Source organism: Eleginops maclovinus, chromosome 16 (assembly GCF_036324505.1).
Source record: "Eleginops maclovinus isolate JMC-PN-2008 ecotype Puerto Natales chromosome 16, JC_Emac_rtc_rv5, whole genome shotgun sequence".
In the NCBI taxonomy this organism is placed as follows: Eukaryota; Metazoa; Chordata; class Actinopteri; order Perciformes; family Eleginopidae; genus Eleginops; species Eleginops maclovinus.
Window position 1 is genome coordinate 11,146,697 of NC_086364.1, and position 14,537 is coordinate 11,161,233.

A 14,537-nucleotide genomic window follows, 5' to 3' on the forward strand; every position below is an offset into this window, starting at 1 on the left:
CACTTTAAGGCAAATCATGTACAATTTCAAGAGGTCAAAAGGAACAAACATTTTTCATTTGCATTGGCTAATGTCAATGTTCATACAGTAAGTCCACTATCAGAACACCAAACAATAAAAGGGTGTGAATGACAAAGAAAGCCATCACTGCTAGCTAAAAGCCATAAAGATAAACCCAGAAGCATGGAAGAATGTTCTGTGGATGTGAGCCCAAAAAAGCTTTTTGTTTATATAAAAGTGTTAGCGTTTATTTATAATTGTTATTCGAGGCTGCTTTGTTCATTAAGGACCAGGGACGTTTGCAATCATTAACAGAACAATCAATTTTAGACTGTATCAGCAAATTATTCAGGAGTATGGGCCTCATTCACCAATATCTTCATAAGTGTCTTATTAAACTTGTCCCAGAAAAAGGTTGTTAGAAAGGTTTAACAAAACTGTAAAGGGTGGAGGTATCGTACTCCAAATGTCAAAATAAACTTCATTAGATCTCAAGTGCAGGTACTTGTGAAGGAAGTGAATGCCAGCCTTAAATTGTATGGCCCCTTCAAAGGGCACCAGACTGCAATACAACAGTGCAATGCTGCTAAGTTATGTATGCTTTATTATATACAACTCAATAAGGTAATGTGAAGCAATACATCGACAGAGAGAGAAAGAGAGAGACAGAGCGAGGGAGTTTGAGGGAAACGTTATCTACATAAGGGGGTATAGCTCAGTGGTAGGGACTTTGACTCAGATCAAGAGGTGGTCGTTTCAGAGGTCCCTCTTTAAAAATATAACAAAGCAGAAAAAAAAATGACGATACAATCAAAACATTTTATAAATAAATACACAACGTACTTAATAAATAACAAAATAGATTTCTGAGTCAGTATTGTTGATGTAACAGGACATAACTATCTTAAATTATTTCTTTATTTAAGTTCAACTATGCTTGTATAGTTATATATTTGTATATGTGTGTGTATGTTCACTTATATATTCCTGTATTTTCTTTATAAAAATATGCATTTATTATTTAAGGCATAATCTTTAAACCAAATGTAACTTCACAAAATGAAGCAGTACATCAAGTGTGTTCCTAGGTCATGGAGGAATACAATTTATTAGGGCAAATTCAATAATAAACTTTATGAAAAAGCTCCCACATGAACACATCTGGCTCCTACACCAACATCTTGAGTTGATATATTTTTATATATGTACATTTGTGCCTGGTAATGGCATGCTACAAGGACATGACCCTTTGATTATCAAAAACAACAAATAGAGAAGACTCAGAAAGTTGTTTCACAATCATCCATTCCAAAAGTCACAGAACACAAAGAAAATGCAGCTTTCAAAGCACAATCTTCAAGAAATAAAGTAGAACTGATAAAGTAGTGAGAGTAAAAGGGCTGAACGACATGGCTCTGCTAGCTTCTGAGTGTTGCTGTACATGGCTGCCTCGTTAAGCGTTACCAGCCAAACTAAAACACATCATATGATAACAGACACCACTGCAGTGACAATAGGAATCCCTCTCAGGTTATTTTACAAATTATAAAAATTGCACAGGTCAAAAGATTTAGCCTCGATCATTTTTGAGAGAGGATACTTTACATATACCCATTTGAAAAATGTACAGGGGCAAACAAGGCCATAATAAATTGATTTTTGAATCATCAATTTGTGAGTCCACCACAAGGCTAAGATATATTCCTACGTATTGGAGAGGTCATTTTCTGCCACCTACAGTAGTTTTTATCAACAGATGTGACTCACAACATTTAAACCCTTCAAGATAATCTCAGTGGGCTGAAATCACACCAAGATAGTATATCAAAATCTTAATTTCATAGGCAACTGCTTAAGAGTTCAGAGCTTCTGAACACTACCTTGTGAGCAAAATAAATAAGAGCTTAAACAAGTTAAATAGAAGAGCAGTGAAGTAGACATAGGATAATATGTCAACCAGATTATTGTGGGTAGGTGTGTGTGTGTGATACTCCAAACATGTTCAAAAAGTTCACTCGTGAGCTCATCCTTGTCTTCACTGTAATAGTACGAGGACTCAAAATTCATAAATATTAAACAAAAAGGAGTTTCGCTCCTTCCTCCAAGTGTCTGTGGCTTTCACACACGCAGGATCTCCAGGCAGTTGTTGTAGCAGATGGCGATCCAGTCCGGCTGCGTAGACGCCCACTGCACGTTGTTGATCTCCCCTTCAGCAGTGTAGGCCAGGATGGGATCCTCAATGGCTCGTGGCATCTGCTGAATGTCCCAGATCAGAGCCTGGTGGTCGTCAGCTGAAATAATGAAAGGCATAGAGACGGCGTTGTAAAATATTTCAGATTGAGGGAGCAGGGAAGAGCAGCAGATTACTACAGTTAAGATTAGTTCAGATTGGATCCAAATATAAAAACACAAAGGCACAGATGAATAATGACAGTTAATAATGTCTCTCTGATCCCATTTTTTTTTGTATTCCCTACTATAACCCACAATCTATAGGGGCATTTACCTGCCGTGCAGATGTGACATGATGAATGAGGGGCCCAGGCGATGCCGTTGACACAAGCTCTATGGTTGTTCAGCCGAGCCACGGGAGTGCACGGCACACGTACATCCAGGATGACCACCTACCACAAAGAAGCATAATGCTTGTAGAATAACAGAAACACCAACACCCAATATGCAAAGATGGATCATATCAAGGTATTTTAACAGCATTATATTATCTAAGTAGTAAATATAAATGTCAAACATAAAAAAGTCAATTTAAGAATGAATTCATAATTCAGAAATGGTACCAAAAAAATGGCTAGGAAAAGAATCTGTAGCAAACTTGCCTCCATGCCGTCCATAGCCATAGTGGCCAAGTAGTTGGGGTCCTGCTTGTTCCAGCAGAGGCGGAGCAGCGGGTGGTGCTGGGGGTCTTCGTAGATGATGGTGCTGTGCTCCAGGTGCCGGAGGTCAAACATGCGGACGGATCCGTCAGCTCCCACAGACGCAAACATATCTCTTCCCCCTCCTGCACGACTGAATGCGATGTCATACACCTGCAGACACGCGTTAAAAACAGTCATCTAAATATCTGGTTAAGGTGTACACATAAGCAAAAATAACGATAATGTTTATTGGTCAATGCTGGGATCATGATTATTTAACATAATAAGTCACTGACTTGCAACAACATGCATTTTTAAACATGTTGTACTGCACTGACACAACCTACTGAAAACTCCTGAACATATGTTCAACATTTAAGCACACTATATTAAAATGATTGCAGTCAACTATGGGCAAACACACTCGGCTGTGGAGGAAAGGCGGGTTGCTCATGTTCAAAACAAGACAAAAGTGTGAGTATATAATTATTATATTTTTTTTCTTGTACATCTTGTTTGAATACTGGTTGGAAGCCAAACTCGTAATTGAAATTGTGATTGATCGTCGAACATAGGGCTTTATTTCAAAGCACCGGCACACACAGACCTCTTTGTCATGAGCGATGAGCTGGGTCTTCACATGACCAGAGACCAGGTTTACTCGTCCCAACACCTGACCAGTCTCCAGCCCCCAGATAGTGCAGGTGGTGTCGATGCTTGACGTACCTGCAGGATCAGCCAACATGTTAAAAAAATACACAAATGAAAGAGCAACAAAGTCTAATTGCAGCCTCCTAACTCTTCATTATAAAGTGGATTTCTCACCTAGCAGATTGGGATCAACTTCATTCCAGTCAAAGGATGTGAGGGGAGCACAGAAGTCAGAGTTCTTGTTGTTATTCAGCAAACATTCGAGACGTGTTTCAGTGTCGCTGACCTGTGTGATTAATGTAAACAAATGTCAAAGAGAGTGAAAACTTTACTTAACCATCACTATACTCAACTCAATGTGACCATTACACAGCTGTCTTTTTGCTGGCTATAAGAGCCTCCACAGCATTGGGTAGTTTGTGTTCTTATTGGAATTGAAAATGATAGATACAGATACAGGAACAGATGTCTTTTTATCTCTTGTAAGGTAGTTCTGGACTTTTGTCGTTTACTTGGAAAGGCTGGAAGCTAAAAGGGTAATATTGTATTGAAAAGGCAAAACTAACAATGTTTAAGTCTTTTATCAACATTGTTCCAAAGCCATTGATGTATCAGTCACGAGTCACAAAAACTGTACACGGAATGCCGTAAAAAAAAAAGTCAAAGTAGATACATAAACACAAAAGGGTATTTTTGACTCATGCTTATTAATATGTGTGCAGTTAAGTTGGTAATCAGTTCCATAGTTTGCTAGTTTAACAAACACTGATTGTCAAACTAAAGATAAACCAACCAGTCTAATCCAATCAGATCAAACATCCTACCCTCCATATGCGCAGGTAGTCCCCACTTGTGGCCAGCAGGTCTGGGTACACCCCCTTGGTGTCTGGGATCCACATGATCTTGGTGGTGGGATAAGGATGGTCAAATGTGTTTCTGCAGACAAACTCTGAGCTCTCCTCTTCCAGACCCACCAGCTGAACCTGGACACGAACAAACAAATAGTTTCTGTTATTACTTCAAGACGAGCTAAACCACTGTTTACCGGGCGACGAGGGTTAGAAATAGCACCAGCTATATATGGTGTTACCATGCTGCTTTCAAAGATAGAAGGACATAGCTTCAGAATGTTGACACTTGGACTGTTGGTGGTTTTGTGTTATTGTTATCATACGGCAGAGTGTTGCGCAGAAAATCAGTATTAGCATTAGCTTGTTTGCGTTAAACTAATGAATGACCAGGACCACACTGACAGCGCACCTTGTTGTTGTATTCCTCCACAAAGCTCCCAAGTGCCAGCCGAAAGCGTTTGTCTGGCCGGACGCTCCAGTTCATCGCATACACAGTCCATGGTGCCTCGTATTTGTAGATTTCTTTCCTTTTTCCGTGAAGCGACATCCTCTCTAACTGCAGTTCTTGTCCCAGCAGCTAACACGCTAGCATTTGCTAACTACAGAGTAAGTAGTCGTGCAGTCAACTACCAGCCCTTACTGTAATCGACAATGACAAATATCAGCAGTGTGGCGGTAATGAGCATTTAATAACATTAAACTTGATTAAGAGCGAGATTTCTCAACACTTTACTTAACAAAGAGTACCATTGCTCGTTGTGACTTAGAGCGCTGTCAAGTCCAACAAAACACATGCATTTTCCGGTATTTATCTTTAGAAAATAAAGGCCCAGAAAGGCATCACAGTCGAAGTAGCTTCTTGTAGTATTTATGGACTTTCTTTTAAATAATAATAATAACATTTTTCTTTTCTGTATTCTTAAATATTAACTTAAAATGTATTTGTAAATACAAAAGGAAAACGATTGACTTACTATTACGTTGTTACTGAAGAGGATCAGGGACACTTTCTTTAGAGATCTGACCAAAAGTTGTATTTTTAGTTCGGAAATTACATTTAGAATTGTGTCTATTTTCAATTCGCATTTCCCTAATCCTCTTCCTTATGTTGTGGATATAAATCAATTCTCTTGTGTTTTCAAATTTAAAAAAATGAGTGAAACCAACAGGAAAACCACAAGTGACACATCACATTCACTCCAATCCAACTTGCTGGGTAAACTTGGGTAACTTTATTGATGAAATGTGGTCAACAATTAAAATATGAAAGTTGAACTAATTTTAGCTAGCCTCCTTTATAGTACTGCAGGGTAGTTTTATCTAAGATCATAAATATCATAAAGTGATGTATTTTGTACTAAAAAGCCTGAACTGTTAATCATAAACATCTACTGTAGAAAAGTATCTGAAAAGTACTGGCTGAGATTTAGTTGATTAAGTATAAAGTAAAATGAAAGTATTCAAATTAAGAACACTTCTTAAATAACATTATGTTGTTTCTTTCCACCACTGCTTAACTTCCAAAAACGTGTTCTAACCGAAGTTTGGATATGAGTTTTATTGTGTATGTTTAAATCGGTAGTGTGACACGATGCTATTACCTTTAGCTTGACAACAAGTTGTAGTTACCCCATGTAGCTGCTAGAGAGAAGACGTTCTCATGTTGATTAACAGTAGAAGATCCCCTACCGTCAGCTGTTCAACTGTTAAAGAAAGTCAGAAGTAACTTTCTACTTATATTACTTTCTTTTATATTTGACCACTATATAGTTTTAGCAATTTTGAAAACGTATGTTATTCCAAATGATCCTATTAGTAAGTCTTTGATACTATGACATTAACCATTATGTTTTCATAATGAAACCAAAATGTGCCAAAGACTGATCCGACAAATACAATGTTTATTTATTTGGAATATTTTTAAGGCCTGTCTGTTTTATCTTATGGACTGTTATCTCTGAACATCGCCTATTTTGACCCCTAAAATAATTGTTAATATTAAATATAATATTGTAATGTATAAGTTATTCTCTAATTGTCCATACTATATGTATACGATACGATACGATAATACTTTAATGGTCAGATCAAGTCTGAAATTTGACTTGCGTCACAGCATGCATGTTTCTTGTCTAAGTATGCGCCAACAGTTGTATGTGAAAACCTTTACAATAGAAATTATAAATAATGAATTATTATTATATTATATTATTAATGAAATTATATTCATTAATGATATCCTGCTCACTATAAAAAATGTAATTATAATTGTAATGATTGCCTAACTTTAAGTTCAAGTTGTTAATTTAAATAAAAAAGCAAACCTGCACATAAAAAGATCAAGATAACTACCGCAGTCACACTTCCTGTAAAAGCATTTCAAAATAAAACGGTTGGATTATCAGCAACGTACATCCTGCTGGATACTTTTACTTTGAAGGTCCATTCCTGTGTCGAGTACCCTACCATTGCTTCAGGCGTAACATCACTACAAGGACAGTTCAGGGTACTTGAGCTCAACCAGCGATACGGTTATTGTCACAGTAATTCTCCAGGTAAGCTCTTAGTTCGGTTTGTCAATTTTTGTTTAAATAAAACTCTGAGTTGTGTTAAAAAGAAAAACACTGATGGTTTTCGTTTAGGATCAGGTAGGCTGCTAGCAACAAGGTGCCATGCTAGTTAGCCACCGTTAGCATGATAATGCCAGATTTGCTAACAGCTAATGAAAAAGTGGGTGAGAGCTGGGGGATGGGTTGGGTATCGTTACGGTATTTTAAGTTTAATCTTTCTGGTGTCATTAGATAGGTACACGGTTCAAGTGTTGTCTTTAAGTGCACAACATGTATAGAAGTATCCATTTAGCCTGTTAGCAAGCGTGTCTCTGTCGTTTTGGCTAAAGTTAGTTGGGCTAGCGACAGCTCTCTTGGTTTAAAACTCAACAGATTTCACCCCCATCCTGTAGCTGCTTAACTTTGACCGAGCGTTGCCTTTACTTCGACCCAGATATGTCGCCGTGTGTCATTAAAATGTATTATCTTGATGTGTGTTGCGTTACTCATTTATTAGCAATGATAAAGCGTCAGATAACACAACTATGAATTACTCATCTTTACTATGACAATTCTGCTGAATATGTTTGTACTGAACACATTAACCAGTATTTGTATGTCTTGCTCTTTTAGGATCATTATTGTTTAGCATCAGCAAAAAGCTGGTAAACATGGACAAAGTGAAAGCTAACTATGCTTCACTCACTACCAAAGTGTTACCTATTGAGTTAATGGTGGAAACATCTAAACATTTACTAAGCCATTTGCATTGACCCAAACAAAAAACCGATGAAACTCTCGTATGATGAACATATCTATTAATATATTTTTCTCCATGATTACATCATTTTTAAACCTTGACTCTAACGTAAGGCAATTTCCCCTTTTGGTAAATAAAGCTTTTGTCTGATTCTATAAGTATCCTGTTTATGGAGATAAAAATGCATCCCCGACATTGACGCTGTGGAGTTCCTTCTCTTCCTTAGTCACTATTGTTTTGTAGTCTCGGTCCATAGGGATTTTTTGTTATCTCTTTGGGAATTGTCACATGAATACCCATTGTGTGAGCAGGGACTAATTTAAACCAGTTTTACCTGGGCTCTTGTCACAGTAATGACCGTTATTGCCAGAAGCATCAGTTTAGACTCCCCCATGTTAAATATTTACCTGGTTTAGAGTAACATTGGTGTTTACCTTTAGCAGGTTATACTGTTATAGAACTCTAGACACTCAACACTTAGGCTTAATTTCTTAAACTTCTTGTTTTTTGGCAAGTCTGTAAAAATGTCCCTTCTTCGTCTAGTATTTGTGTTGACCTTGTTACATTTCTGCATTTGACTTTCTCTGCCACTTATTACACCACCCTTACTGACATGTTTTGCTGTCTGTTGCATCAACTCTCTTTGACTCTGCTTTTCCTCTCTGGTGCAGGTCCCACCATGCGAAGCGCGTATCTCATCCTGATACCTGCGCTCCTGCTCCTCTTGGCTCTTCCCGTCTCCAGGGGACGCTACAATGATGAATTTGATGATGGTGAGGACCTAGCAGACTTTGATGACAATGACTTCGCTGAGTTTGAGGACATGAACGACGATCAAGCAGCAGAGGCAGAAACTGCCCCTTCCCCTCGCGCCTTGCCGTCCTCACAGCCTGAAGAGGATGAAGATGAAGATGAAGCCACTGTGGAGCTGGAGGATGGCATGGATGGTTTTGACGACTCAGAGACACAGGTACATTTCCTCTGTTAACAGCTTTATTTTTGACCACATTATATATATATATATTTTTTTTATGGTATTATATGAAATTACACAGAATCTGTAGCGAAGCTAACTCAACTGCATATTTCCCTAGGATCAACACATGTACAGCAACTATGACCAGGAGGAGTTTGAGGGGATTGGAGACATGGAGAAGCCAGGCCACTCCATGAAGGACCCCCTCATAATCCACACTGTAAGCCGGGTTTATTGTTAAATCTTCTCACAAGCGAGTTTCACACTCTTCTGTCTGCTGCTGATCACTGAAGCTCTGAATGTGAACAAGTTGTGTGCTGCTCACAAAACATGTGTTGTTGTGTGTTGCCATTGCAAGTTGAGACGAGTAGCATCATAACAACTCTTGACATGGAAGACCAACAACAGAGACACTGGAATTGTAGCCATTACAATTATTTCAGTTACATTGATACTGATTAGCTAAACTGAATAATTTGCCAATACAAGTTTATTGCAAATATATTCATAATGTTGACTTTTGACAGTTTCTTTTCCTAACCGTTTTTTTTCTGCACATTTATAGACAGGCTTCATTTTAATTTAGCGTGATACTGTTTGCTGAGTACAATCCAGCGGTAGCTCTGCTGAGTCGTTTCAGACCTGTTTGATCCACCATGTCATATAACTCCAGAGCTCTGCAAGGTCCAAAAGTCTAAATTTAAATTGTCCTAGTTTGTTTTTATCTGAATATCAATTGTTAGAGTAGAGTAGTTGTCCACATAGTTTCTTTGTTTTCATTACAATTTATCGTTTAAAACAATAAAATAAAGACCAATATATTTATATTGACATTCAGGAGGTTGAAAACTACAGAGATTCTTATCCACTTAATCACTTAAAATAAAAAACATTAAGTAATTACATTGAGTTAGTTTGTGCAAAATATTTGTGATGTCCCAATGGTGATAGACGTTATTACAAAATTGTCTCTTCTTCATATTTAAGAGATAGTAGAAGTTTTGTCTATTGAAATTTAGCTGCGTTTAACATGTATTTTTACACATTGAATTCTTAAATCTAAAAGAGGATTGTTGCATAGTTATGATTTATTTCTGAAGCTATAATCCCGATGTTTTTCTGCAGGTTCCTGCACATCTACAGAACAGCTGGGAGAGTTACTACATGGAGATCCTGATGGTCACCGGCCTGCTGGCCTACATCATGAACTACATCATTGGCAAGAATAAGAACAGCCGCCTGGCTCAGGCCTGGTTCAACTCTCACAAAGAGCTGCTGGAGAGCAACTTTGCTCTAGTGGGTGAGTAACTCCCACTGCACGTGTTCTCCACAATAAATTACCGTATGACATGGTGGCGTCAGTTTGAAGCACAATTTGTCTTAATTGTCAATTACTTGTATGTTCAGGTGATGACGGCACGAGTAAAGATGCAGTGAGCACTGGAAAGCTGAATCAGGAAAATGAGCACATCTACAACCTGTGGTGCTCCGGACGTGTGTGCTGCGAGGGCATGCTGATCCAACTCAAGGTATGGGCAACGTGTTCATGTAAAGGAGTGAGTGGTGGCTGCTGTATTGGGTTAACTTACAGCTATGTAATTACCCCTGTGGTTTTGTTTTAGTTTCTGAAGAGGCAGGACCTGCTTAACGTGTTGGCCAGGATGATGAGGCCTGCCGGTGATCAAGTGGTGGGTATTTCTAATCGAATACGTTTGTGAGGAGCAGGGTTTCCTTTTTGGAAAATATTTTTGTCCTGGAAGATTATAATCTCGCAGAAAAATGGGAGAAAATTCTGGTCAAGTATTACCTGTGTTTATTGGGCTTAAAGAGACATTCTGCTGCACACCTGAGAACGGTTCACATCCGTACGTCTTATTTGAGCTAAAGCAGACAATAAGACTTGTGAGATCTAGATTTATCAGACATTAACATATCTTCCTGGTTACAAACAGTAACTACCGGATACAGAAACCCTGGTGTGGAGTTTGTAAAGTGCCTTCTAAAAGTGTTCTCGTTGTCACAGTCATTGTCTCACTAACAATGTCTGTTTGTTTGTAGCAAATCAAAGTGACTCTAAATGAAGAGGACATGGACACTTTTGTGTTTGCTGTTGGCACCAAGAAGTCGATGGCCAAGCTTCAGAAGGAGATGCAGGACTTGGTAAACATCCTAAAAAACTTGTCTACAACAAGCTTTTTTTTATTCGTAAATTTGAACTACACAAAGAATACATTTTTCTGTAGTCACCCTGTTACAGTGTTACCCATAGACATAAACACTTTAACAATGGTCTTGTCTTTATTTGGTTATTTTTCCGTAGAGTGAGTTCTGCGGTGACAAGCCCAAGTCTGGGGCCAAGTATGGGCTCCCAGAATCCCTATCTATTCTAAGTGAAATGGGCGAGGTCACAGATGGGGTGATGGACAACAAGGTAATGTCTCTCCACTGCTTATCTCGCATCACACAGTATCACTATAAAAAGCATACAGCATTTGTCTGACCACATGTGTCTCGGTCTGTTTTTGTCTTTTTAGATGGTGCATTATATCACTAATCATGCTGACAAGATCGAGTCCATCCATTTCTCGGACCAATTTTCTGGTCCAAAAGTTATGCAAGAGTAAGTATTTATTTTATCTTTTATCTCTAACACGGGTTATTTAGGATTCTTTAGATATTGTTTATCGGTACTAAAAGTTCCTTTGTTGTTTTACAGGGAGGGTCAGCCCTTAAAGCTGCCTGACACTAAGAAGTCATTGTTGTTTACATTTAATGGTAAGCATTCAGTTTCTCCTATTTTTAGAATACCCCATAAATAGATTTTGTAATGTAATAAACAATGAATGTTTTATTTCTTGTGTGTTTGTAGTGCCTGGCATGGGCAACACCTCTCCCAAAGACATGGACGCTTTGCTGCCTCTGATGAACATGGTGATCTACAGCATCGACAAAGTCAAGAAGCTGCGTCTCAACAGAGAGGTGAGCAGGATTTCAGTGCTCCGGTTTTTCATATTGCAGCCAATTGATCACTCAATTGTTGACAGTATTTTGTGCTTTTTAAATTTAAAGTCAGGCTATGAGTCCCTTTTTTAATACTCTCTGTATATTTAGGGCAAAATAAAAGCTGACAGAAACCGTGCCCGTGTGGAGGAGAACTTCCTGAAGCAGACTCATGCTCAGCGTCAGGAAGCAGCGCAGACTCGCCGGGAGGAGAAGAAGAGAGCCGAGAAGGAGAGGATCATGGCCGAGGAAGACCCTGAGAGACAACGTCGACTGGAGGTTGGGACTGCCACACACAAAAAGACAGTTTTGTTGACATTTTAGGAAATGTAAATGAGGCACGATTGATAAAGTCATTCTCTATCCCTTACTGTTTATAAATGCATCACGTAGTTCAGCATATGTGCCGCGTCTGATGTAGTTGCATGATTCTTACAGTTTAAGTAATGAAGTCCTTTTGTATCAGATCATCAACACAAGTTCAAGGTAAATAAAAAGCTAGAGCAAGAATCTCTCATTAAGACCAAAAATATTTTAATATTTAATACAATACAATGCTGTCATTCTATTTTTAACAAAGTGACAATTGGCATATTGATTCTGAAGTTACAAACACATTCTTACTTTTTCTTTTTTTAACAAGAAATAACTATTTACATGTGATGATCTAGAGTCTTGAAATCTTTGGTTTAGGTCCCCATAAAACCTGAAAAAGAGAACCTAAAATAAGTGAAGAGTTTAAAATGTAACAGCAATCTTGTTTATGACCTATATATTATTTTGGCCTTTCTCAGGAAGCAGCCCAGCGACGTGAGCAGAAGAAGATTGAGAAGAAGCAGATGAAGATGAAGCAAATCAAAGTGAAAGCCATGTGAAACCCCGGCACAGGGATACAAGCACACATGAAACAGTGCTCCGCTTCTCTCGAGTCACCACAGTCCGCAGCTTTGGCTCACAGTTGCTCCAAACAGACATCCTGTGCCTCTGGGTGTGTCAAGCTCTGCTGTCTCTGTCCCCACCTGCGCCATTTGGTGTGGCTAAACCCAAATGACTGAGAGTGAACTGTCCATGTCAAGTGAGAGGGACTTTTTCACCATCACATCACCATGTTTCCCAATTATTTTTCTGTCTAATTTTGTTGTCAAAATTAATCTGAACTCTGTTTGCAAGCTGTGTAGCTCTGGGAGCTTTTTTTTTTACTTCATCTGCTGGGAAGGAACAAACTATTTTGGTGGTTTATTGAGCCACATTTTAAAAGGAAATTTAATAGCATTAATATAATCTTAGATGATACTATCAATAAAATTTTAATTTATATCTGCTATGAGCTTGGTTTCTTGCAGGCTGTTTCTGATGAATATCTGAGCAAACATAATAAAATGCACTGGAGTCTGTTGGAAACTGTTTGTCTGTTTTTACTGGAACATTCATCTACTTGATTTAATGGCTATTGATGAAGACCACTATGTACAACTTAGAAACTGATACTCAGACACTTTGGTAGCACTTTAAAGAGTGGTCTATAACGGGGATCAGAATGGGTGAGGCTTAATGCTATATTTAACTTTGAGATTGTGTCAGCAGTCTCTGAACTAGATTTGGTTTCATCTGTGCACTAGACAACTTAAAATGGATACAATGACCACGTCTAGTCTGATTTAACTCTGTAAGATTTCAATTATGATCCTCCTCGGTAAATGAAAACACAATTTTCCTTTGTCCACATTGATAACAAGGGCACAGAAATGGCTCAATATGGTCAAACGATATTGCATTTCTGCGATCAAGTAGACATCATAGCGCTCTCAGCAGGTTTTACAGTATCAAACGTATTACTAGGCAGTTTACTAAACTAGTAAAATCCGATTAAGTATACATTATTTATCCCAAACTAGCATTGTTCTAATGAATACTCTCACAAAATATTGATTTAAAAACTATTGTGTTGCCTTTACTCCCTGTGTTTGGAGTTTGAGCTGCATCCGTAGGAATGGTCTGTTTATTTATAGCAGTTTTTTCGTTGAATAACAGACTAAATATTGACTTAATTCACCAATCAGAATCACATTGTTTATTATTTTGTATAATAATTCAACTTCATTCATGGAATCTATATTTACTCAATATCTGTAATGTACAATTTATATTATTTCCATTTTTTTTTTACTCACTGATATTTATTTGACATCTGTGGTCATATTATTTAAACAATAGATAAAAAAAACCTTATAAACAAAACCTCTTAAAGTTATAAAATATGATGAATTGAGCCCAAAGTTACAACATTGGAGTATTCAGTCAACCAGCAGTGCAACCTTAAATACATTAAGTAACTAGTAACTAATGTTGTCATAAATGCAGTGAAGTAAACAGTACCATCGTTTCCTGAGATGAAGTGGAGTAGAAGAAAAATCATTAAAAAATGTATACCTTAATATATAGGAAAACCTTTCATGGAACGCTTTAATTGTATACAAATTCTGGCAAAAGTTAGGTGGTTCCTTAGATCAAGCATTGTATAGAAAATAAACTGAGTTCTGAGGTGTTTATCACCCTGTTTTGATATTTAACATTTGTTCAATCAATATTCCATTACTCAACAGAATATTTGCATTTTAGTGTTTTAGGGCTTTGATCATTGTTGAGGTTGTATTTTTCATCCCAAAATATAATTTGGCTTTCTGTTTATTTTGCTGGAAATACCATAATACGACACATTCAATATAATAACTGCACAATTGATTGAGAAATGTCATTCATTATATTAATAGTCTGCGTTAGCCGAGTTGTGCCAATAGAGAGCGCTGTGATAACTTCCCCGGTTTTGGTTTTGCATTAGCAGATTCAAATATATATCTTTAAAGTGCAAAAACGTGA

The 14,537-nt window shown here is 37.7% G+C and overlaps 2 protein-coding genes across 2 annotated transcripts; one reads left to right on the forward strand and one right to left on the reverse strand.

The window, feature by feature from the left end:
* Positions 1-1,077: 1,077 nt before the first annotated feature.
* On the reverse strand, positions 1,078-5,149 carry dcaf7 (ddb1 and cul4 associated factor 7). The gene is made up of 7 exons (XM_063904420.1): positions 4,785-5,149; positions 4,349-4,507; positions 3,699-3,810; positions 3,481-3,599; positions 2,835-3,044; positions 2,507-2,624; positions 1,078-2,291 (listed from the first exon to the last, which is right to left on the reverse strand). Exons 1-7 carry the CDS (start codon positions 4,920-4,922, stop codon positions 2,119-2,121), a joined length of 1,029 nt encoding a protein of 342 aa, XP_063760490.1. The 5' UTR covers positions 4,923-5,149; the 3' UTR covers positions 1,078-2,118.
* Positions 5,150-6,785: 1,636 nt separating this feature from the next.
* ccdc47 (coiled-coil domain containing 47) lies at positions 6,786-13,061 on the forward strand. The gene is made up of 13 exons (XM_063904823.1): positions 6,786-6,930; positions 8,356-8,654; positions 8,779-8,880; positions 9,786-9,960; positions 10,068-10,189; positions 10,283-10,348; positions 10,719-10,820; positions 10,981-11,091; positions 11,195-11,280; positions 11,377-11,435; positions 11,530-11,639; positions 11,772-11,939; positions 12,455-13,061. Exons 2-13 carry the CDS (start codon positions 8,364-8,366, stop codon positions 12,533-12,535), a joined length of 1,473 nt encoding a protein of 490 aa, XP_063760893.1. The 5' UTR covers positions 6,786-6,930; positions 8,356-8,363; the 3' UTR covers positions 12,536-13,061.
* Positions 13,062-14,537: the final 1,476 nt, after the last annotated feature.

What these genes read in the sequence shown, in the direction of transcription:
- ccdc47 (XM_063904823.1), top strand. Translation starts at nt 8,364, where the DNA reads ATGCGAAGCGCGTATCTCATCCTGATACCTGCGCTCCTGCTCCTCTTG. An exon ending in ATTGTTGTTTACATTTAATG is followed by an intron (nt 11,436 to 11,529) that starts GTAAGCATTCAG and finishes GTGTGTTTGTAG; the next exon opens with TGCCTGGCATGGGCAACACC. An exon ending in AGAGACAACGTCGACTGGAG is followed by an intron (nt 11,940 to 12,454) that starts GTTGGGACTGCC and finishes GGCCTTTCTCAG; the next exon opens with GAAGCAGCCCAGCGACGTGA.
- dcaf7 (XM_063904420.1), bottom strand. Translation starts at nt 4,922, where the DNA reads ATGTCGCTTCACGGAAAAAGGAAAGAAATCTACAAATACGAGGCACCA. An exon ending in AGTTGATCCCAATCTGCTAG is followed by an intron (nt 3,600 to 3,698) that starts GTGAGAAATCCA and finishes CTGATCCTGCAG; the next exon opens with GTACGTCAAGCATCGACACC. An exon ending in TGGCTATGGACGGCATGGAG is followed by an intron (nt 2,625 to 2,834) that starts GCAAGTTTGCTA and finishes TCTTTGTGGTAG; the next exon opens with GTGGTCATCCTGGATGTACG.